Genomic DNA, 7908 nt, shown 5'->3' with positions numbered 1-7908 from the left:
TGAAATTGAATAAATTATTCAACGTTGAGAATGAAATTCTTCACCAAATTAGTAAGCACATTCACACAAAGCAAAAAAAAAAAAAAAAATAGCAACAAGATAGATGAGCTTTTGACTAATAATATTAGTCAAGAATTCGATTCTCTCACCAGTCACCACCATATTCTCGAACGAAGTAACTAGCATAATTCACATATAATCCCAGAATGTACTCAACTTAGATCAAAAGATATCGACTACGGTTCTCACGTTCAAAACAAAACAGCAATAAAATTACAGTGGCTACTCAAAGGTTCCACCATACACTGACCGAAAAAGTGCAACAAAACCGAAAGCCAAATGGTATTATTGAGCGAAGATGCGTTGAAAATAGAGATACATCGAAATGGGGTCTCAAACACAAGGTCGAATGATTATTTTCTCATCAGCCACATCGTTGGGCTAATACAAAAAATGGGATTCGCGCTAGATTTTCTCTCTACGGAAGATTCACCTCTTCTACTCATCTGTCACACAACCCTTCGATGCCGACTGCACACTCTTGATATACTGTACTCGAAACAAAGAAAACAAAGTCGAAAGGGATTAATAATAAAACTCAAGGTTGCGTTTAGAATGGAGAAATCGACAAGAAAAAAAGTAGATTTTGATTAGCAGTTGAAGCTGAGTGATTTGAAACACATGTTACATGTACCTTGTATAGGACCCCCCGTTCAGCTTTGTAAGCTGGTTGAGTCCATCTCTGTCTCCGCTCGTTCAGCTCCTCGTCCGTTAGCTGTACGTCCATTTTCCTCTTCTCAATATCTATGGTTATAATATCTCCGTTCTCGACGAGACCAATTGGACCACCTTCCTGAAAATTCAGAGTGGCTATTTCATTTCAAGTATAATATAATTATACAGAAATGCAAGTAAAAATCAATACCATGTTGGGATATCGGCATTACTTTTTGAAGGGAAATTTTGATTGTCGATGAAACGAGTGAAGTTCAGTATGTCTCATCTACCCAAACTAACATTTACTGAGTGTGATTGTCTGATATTACTGATTACAGCAAACTTTCCAAAACATGCGATACAAATTCTACAAACAGTTGAACATAATTTTTAAAAAAAAAAAAAAAAAAACTAACACACCTTTTCTTCAAATAGCATGAAAAAATATTTCGCAAAGCTTGACAAATAACCCTTTTTGTATTAAGGAAATAATGCTTAAGGTTCGTTAGATTTACTTCTTGAACTAGAGAAATTACCCGTCGTGTGGGAGAGATATGAATGGTGACAACCTTACAAGATAAGTTTTTAAAAACAATCGAGTTGAGGCTAATGTACCTGCGCCTCGGGACATATGTGCCCCACCACGTATCCATGTGATCCTCCGGAAAAACGTCCATCAGTTAGCAGTGCAACTTCCTGCACGAGGAAAAGCGGAAAAAATTCAAAGAAAAAACCAATGAAACAAAGATGGAAAATTTTGTGACTGGGAAAAATCACCTTGCCGAGACCTGCACCCATTATTGCACTTGTTGGGGTCAGCATTTCTGGCATACCTGGGCCCCCTTTGGGCCCCTCCCCTCTGATAACTACAACTTTTCCCTGAAAATCAATCATCCAATATGTTGTATCATCATTTTTTTACATCCGGTTAAGCCAAAGAAGCTTATTTAATTTTTGTTTCAGTGTTTTATACTGTAATAGTGTGCATAAAAGGAAGATTTCCATAAAAAGTAGTACAATGTTCGAGCATTCCTACGATATATGTTATGCCTCACACCAATAATATGCAATCACAAAGTATAGCAAGAAGAAAAGTAAAATTGTATTGAAATATGAAAGCCAGAGTCTATCGCTCTGTACACCTCAACTCCCTAGCAGAGCTAGTAACTCACTCAACAATAAGAATAACTGTCTGCCTTCACTACCCCGCCCTCATCATGTTTTATATGCTCACCTCACGTGTTTTTCCCTTCCTAACATACACGTTTATGATCTTGGATTTGGGCCTTTCATTGTTATTAATTACTGGGCCCAATGAATATGGAATAACTGGGCCTTGGTCTGGGTTCATAACAATATGCTCCAGGCTTAACACTATATGAAAGACGATAGATGAAAGCAACGCAGAATACACAAAACTTAATAGGTAGTAAACTCTTACCTTGAAACTCTCAGGGTTTTCTGAGATAGCTGCAATCATAGATTCTTCTCCTTCAAAAACAAGTGCAGGCCCTACGAACCATATGTTCAAGGATTTGTTCATATTATAATATAAATTAGCAGATAAATTCAAATCTGTAATGAAACAAGAACATAATGAAATTATAAATGGTTGCGGCCAAGGGAAATGCATTACCAGAGAAGAATAACCCTTCTTTCCCCGTTATCTTTGCAACTGAACCTTCTGGTGCAAGATTGCCATATAATATCTGAATGTGACCAGTTTCTTTGATCGGGTTTGTCAATGGTCTGATTATTTGCTGGAATAAAAAAACAAAAGGCAGGCTTCATACTTGCATCGCAAGAAAGAATCAGCAAGTTAACAAACTCCACAGCCCAAAAACTAAAGGATTGGTTGAAACAGAAGCTATACCTGATCTGCAGGCATAGATGGATATAGCTTCGCATTCTCAGCCAAAGTTTGTCCCGTGACTACGAAAAGCTCAGTAGAGTTAGAATATCCGTAAGGCAAGAAAGCATAGCTTTGCATTATAAACCAAATGTCAGGAACATACCGGTGATACAATCCCCATCTAAAAGCCCAAGCTCCAGTAAATGGCGGATGATTGCAGGTGTACCTCCAATCTTCATCAGGAAGACAAAAGATTGTTAGCAATAATTGGTAACAAAGGACCACCATTATCTTGCATTGTCGAGATGGTTCTACATGAAACTTTGAAGTACCTTGTGTACATCCTCCATCACATATTTGCCACTAGGCTTGAGATCTGCAAGGAATGGAATCCTATCACTAACCTTTTGGAAATCATCTAGTGTTAACTGCAAACCTACGGACCTGAAAAAAGTCTTTACATGAGCCACTTAGAATACAAGCAATATCCAGTAGTCATAAAATTTGCAGTACTCACTTAGCAATAGCAATTAAATGTAAAACAGCATTGGTAGATCCACCAAGTGCCATGACTATGACCATTGCATTATGCAGGGACCTCGGAGTGATAATGTCTCGAGGCTTTAAGTCCATTTTAATCAAATCTAGTAAGTACTTCCCAGCAAGGCGGCACTCGTCCAATTTTAGAGGGTCTTCAGCAGGGGTCGAAGAACTTTTCAAAATAAGAAGGAAAAACAATGTTTGAACAGTTCAATTAGAATCATTAGAGTCAAAGAACAATTTCAGGCTTCCAGCTAGCGCTAAATAATGTTCTTTTACCTGTAAGGCAGGGACATTCCCATTGCTTCAATAGCGGAAGCCATTGTATTTGCAGTATACATTCCACCACATGCCCCTGCTCCAGGACATGAATTACGAAGTACATTCGTCCTTTGCTCATCATTAATTAAACCACTCACATACTCTCCATAAACCTAAAGACACAAAAGCATCAGATTTCATCAGCCCTTACCAAACGAATAAAAAGAACAGTGAGAACATAAAACCAGTAACTTGGCGAACATTTTCATTATTACATTGGCCATGTACTGACTACTGATGGGGAAGACTTGTTGCAAATATGAAACGCAGACTAGAAGGACATGGCGTCCTCCCGTAAGACTTGTTGCAAATATGAAACGCAAACTAGAAGGACAAGGCGTCCTCCCGTAAGACTTGTTGCAAATATGAAACGCAGACTAGAAGGACAAGGCGTCCTCCCAAACAATTACGGGGATCACTTTAAGAACCAACTCAATTCAATTAATGCATGATTGCAAAGCGAGTTCGCAATTGCCGTAATTACAACTCGTTGCGCAGTTATATAAGTCACTGCGAATGTCAAAGTTGGTTAATGCAGTTAGAAATCTAAAGGATGTTAAAAATTAAAAAAAAAAAAGGTACAGGCAGGAAGTGGTACAAGTAGAAGTAGAAGACAAGACTGAAGTGGGCTAAAACCAACCACATACCTGGAAGGCAGATACTATGTCATATATGTGTCCTTGAAAATGGCCGGGCTGCATGAGCAATATAAAGAATTAGCTCTATGATTTTCATATGCAAATCCCAAAGGCAACAAGAAATCAAGATTGAGCTCTTTATATCTTTTTAAAGACGAACTTCACAACAGCATCTTAAATCATTTACACCATTTCATGATTGCTTTGACCACACTGATATCTAATGAAACTAAGTTCACAAAAAATATTATAGTAGTCTTACAAAAACCTAAAGGATGAGAAGCGATTGTACCCATCCTGGCCTAACCTGTACAGAATCCAACACTCCAGAGTTGAAATAATTAGAGAAGTTCTATCACCTGCCTACTCAATATAACATATCCCCATATCATACGCACTATGAAAATCATTCATAATTCCATAATCGAGTAAAAAATGAAATTTCTATATGCATATAGAAAAAATTACAAAATACACTTCTTCTACAAATTTCACCAAAACAGGAGACTGCACACATATTGTGAATTAAATTTATAAATTCACTTCACCGTTGTGCACTTTTGAAGTAAAATGACTAAATGAGTCACCCTTGATGCACAGTGTCTTGTTTCACATAGTAGATGACAGTAATAGAACAAAATCAGCAATAATAGTTCTCAAGATCCAACCAACCTTTATAGTTCCACCATAAACCATGATGCTTGGGCGGTTCAGCCGTCCCATGGCCATAATGGTACCTGGCATCTGCAGCATAAGGCCCCATTAATTGATATATTTAAGGATTTAACCCAACAAAAAGGTTAAGTGAACAGATGAACTTCAATTTTCAGTCATGGATCTTTTAATCGAAAGGTGGACAAAAACAGAAAGCTATTGTTGTACTTTATAAAATAGCAATATTATGAGCAACTATTGAAGCATATGCCTAGCTTCCTCTTCCAATTTGCTATTGACCAATTAAAATTAAATTAGTAGAATAATGGCCTGCTACTTTGAGGATAGTCTTCCTTCACCTTCTCTCCACGCCACCAATTTTAAGTGCCTCTGCACAATGCACAATTGCATTGCTTCAGGGTACATTTACAATGGCTGTCTCACCTCCTTTGCATAACAAGCATCAAGACTCAACCTTGAATACTATTTTGCCAAAGATCGTCTTTTTAAATGCATACAATCAAATACAGTTTAAACGAAGCAGCATTTATTTCCAACACGTCGTTTCAGGAGAAAATTTAAGACAAATTACATGCAAAAGAGAAGAGACACCTTTTTCTTTTCAGATATAAAAATCCACAACATTCAGAATGCTTGTGACAGATATTAGCTGGTCTTTTCGTACATATGCTAATATTTGGTCATCCACAAATTCCAGTGAAAGGTGATCCAACAAAAAAAACACAATCAACCATAAGAACTTTACATTTTCTTGATTAAAAAGTTTCCTAGCCAAATACACAAAAGATCGAATCTTTTCTATCAAAATGATCAATAGTTGCAATTAGGGGTGGAGAGTCAGCAATTGATCAAAACAATGTACATTTCACAAGCCAATAAAATTTTATTCATGGAAAGATCTCCAATTTCTCAATTACGAATAAAATCCCATTACCAGCTAATGAAAAGACAAGAACAAGAAAATTCTAAAACCCACTGTTGCACACCTCAAACCATATAAATCATTCACCTAAAGGCAATAGAATATTCAATAACAGGTAAAGTCTCACTCCATGTAATCATCCAACAAAAAGGCAAATAAACAACAAAATCATAGTTAAAAAGAAATGCGCTGTACATACATTTTTATCACAACCAGGTATGGAAATGTTCCCATCATACCACTGAGCAGCCATTACAGTCTCAATACTGTCAGCAATCAAATCCCTCGATTGCAAACTGTAGCACATCCCTCTAGTCCCCATAGATATAGCATCACTAACACCAATAGTATTGAACCTAAAACCCACCATCCCAGCCTCTTTAACACCTTCCTTGACAGCTTCAGAGAGCTTCAACAAATGCATGTTGCAAGTGTTCCCCTCGTACCAAACCGACGAAATGCCCACTTGAGGCTTGCGCAAATCATCATCGGAGAGCCCCACGCCGTAAAGGACGGCTTGTGAGGCACCCTGTGTTTTGGGTTCTGTGATTCTCGAACTGTACTTGTTGAGTTTTGTGTCAGCGGCTGGTGATGGAGGAGAGGCGACGGTCTCAGAAGTGGTGATGGAGGAACGGATGGTGGAGCAAGGAGCTCTGAGGTGAGGTGGTGATGGCGGAAAACGAGCCCCGATGGGAGACGGAGTAGGCGATGGGGCGAGGTAAAAGGAGGCTAGCATGGCGATCGAGGGGCGGCGCGTGGACTCGGGGTTTAGCAGAGGGATTAGGATGTATGGTAAAGTAGTGGGCGCCTCACAAAGTGTGGTAGTTGCCGAGCTATACAAATGGAAACGACACGTGTACACTGATGATTAGTCGTTGGTTTACATACTTCCTTTAAAATTATAAAATTATCTGAAATATATTTTTTGAAATAGTTTTTTCAGATAAAATATGCAGATAATTTTGTTATTTAAAGTGTAATCTATATCTTTCAAAAAAAAAAAGTGTGATCTATAAATCAACTTGTAATTTTCAATGTAAATGCAAAATTATGGTTTATTTTATTTTTTAGAAGTTTTTTTTGTTGTGAGATATTTAATTTGAAAATATTATTTTGGCATAAAAAGTAAGAGTTATTTGCACCAAATACCCCTGTGAAATATTGAAAATGCACACTTTTCTCCAGTGAAATTTTAATAGGCATCTTCAACTCTAACCTTTATAAAATTAGCACACTCGCCCCTTTAGATGAGTGATTGTTGCGTGCGCGCCCTCATGCGACTGGGCAAACATTTTGATATTTTTTTGAACCAAATACCCTTGTGAAATATTTAAAATGCATATTTGATCTCTTGAGAGTATAATTTTTAAATTTATTCAACTCATAATATATAATTTTTATTAAAATTAAATTATAATATATTTAGCAAAAAAATTTGTTTTATTAATTTTTATTTTTATTTTAAATTTATTATGATTAATTAGTTGTTTTCTAAAAAATATTATTAATTTATCTTGCTATTATTATTTTATGTTCACTTCGTGTTTCCAACTTCTCTATTAAATATGCATTCATAAAAGAGATTTAAATACCTAAAAATATCGAAATATTAAACTAAAATAATAAGTTCATGCATATTACTTTTCAATTTAGAACTATATAATTTTGAACCAAAACCTAAATTTTTAGAATGCATTGCAGAATTTGCATTAAATAATAATACACAATATTTATTAAGATCCAATTATAAAATATTTTTCAAACATTTTTAATTTTATTTATTTTTTATTTTTTATTTTAAATTTATAATTCTTAATTAATTTGTTTCTAAAAAATATTATTACTTTATCTCATTATCATTATTTTATCAAATCACTTCGTATTTTCAACTTCTCCATTAAACATCATTCATAAATAAGGATTTAAATATCTAAAAATACCAAAATATTGAACCAAAATGATAAGTTCATGAATATTACTTTTTCGATTTAGAATTATATAATCATGTTATTTTTTATTATTTATTACAAATTGTGCAATGCATAAAATTAAATTTTGATTTTATAATATATAATCCTAAATCGAAAAAATAATATGTTTGAACTTATCGGTTTAATTCAATATTTTGGTACTTGAAATTATTTAAATCATTGTTTATTAATGCGTGTTTATTGGAAAAGTTGAAAATACCAAGTGATTTTAATAAAATAATGATAGCAAAATAAAGTAATAATATTTTTTTA

General features: G+C 35.2%; 1 protein-coding gene across 1 annotated transcript; it reads right to left on the bottom strand.

Annotated features, from left to right (window-relative positions):
* Window positions 1-332: 332 nt before the first annotated feature.
* Window positions 333-6476, bottom strand: LOC140863287 (dihydroxy-acid dehydratase, chloroplastic). The gene is made up of 14 exons (XM_073266606.1): window positions 5865-6476; window positions 4741-4812; window positions 4078-4125; window positions 3389-3543; window positions 3087-3281; window positions 2902-3013; window positions 2733-2802; window positions 2591-2649; window positions 2354-2477; window positions 2159-2229; window positions 1495-1596; window positions 1333-1413; window positions 695-853; window positions 333-549 (listed from the first exon to the last, which is right to left on the bottom strand). The coding sequence occupies exons 1-14, from the start codon at window positions 6399-6401 to the stop codon at window positions 499-501; spliced, it is 1836 nt and encodes a 611-aa protein (XP_073122707.1). The 5' UTR covers window positions 6402-6476; the 3' UTR covers window positions 333-498.
* Between the last annotated feature and the right edge of the window lie 1432 nt (window positions 6477-7908).

Source organism: Henckelia pumila, chromosome 4 (genome assembly GCF_033568475.1).
Source record: "Henckelia pumila isolate YLH828 chromosome 4, ASM3356847v2, whole genome shotgun sequence".
Classification (NCBI taxonomy): domain Eukaryota; kingdom Viridiplantae; phylum Streptophyta; class Magnoliopsida; order Lamiales; family Gesneriaceae; genus Henckelia; species Henckelia pumila.
This window is presented reverse-complemented; position numbering and strand designations above follow the sequence as displayed.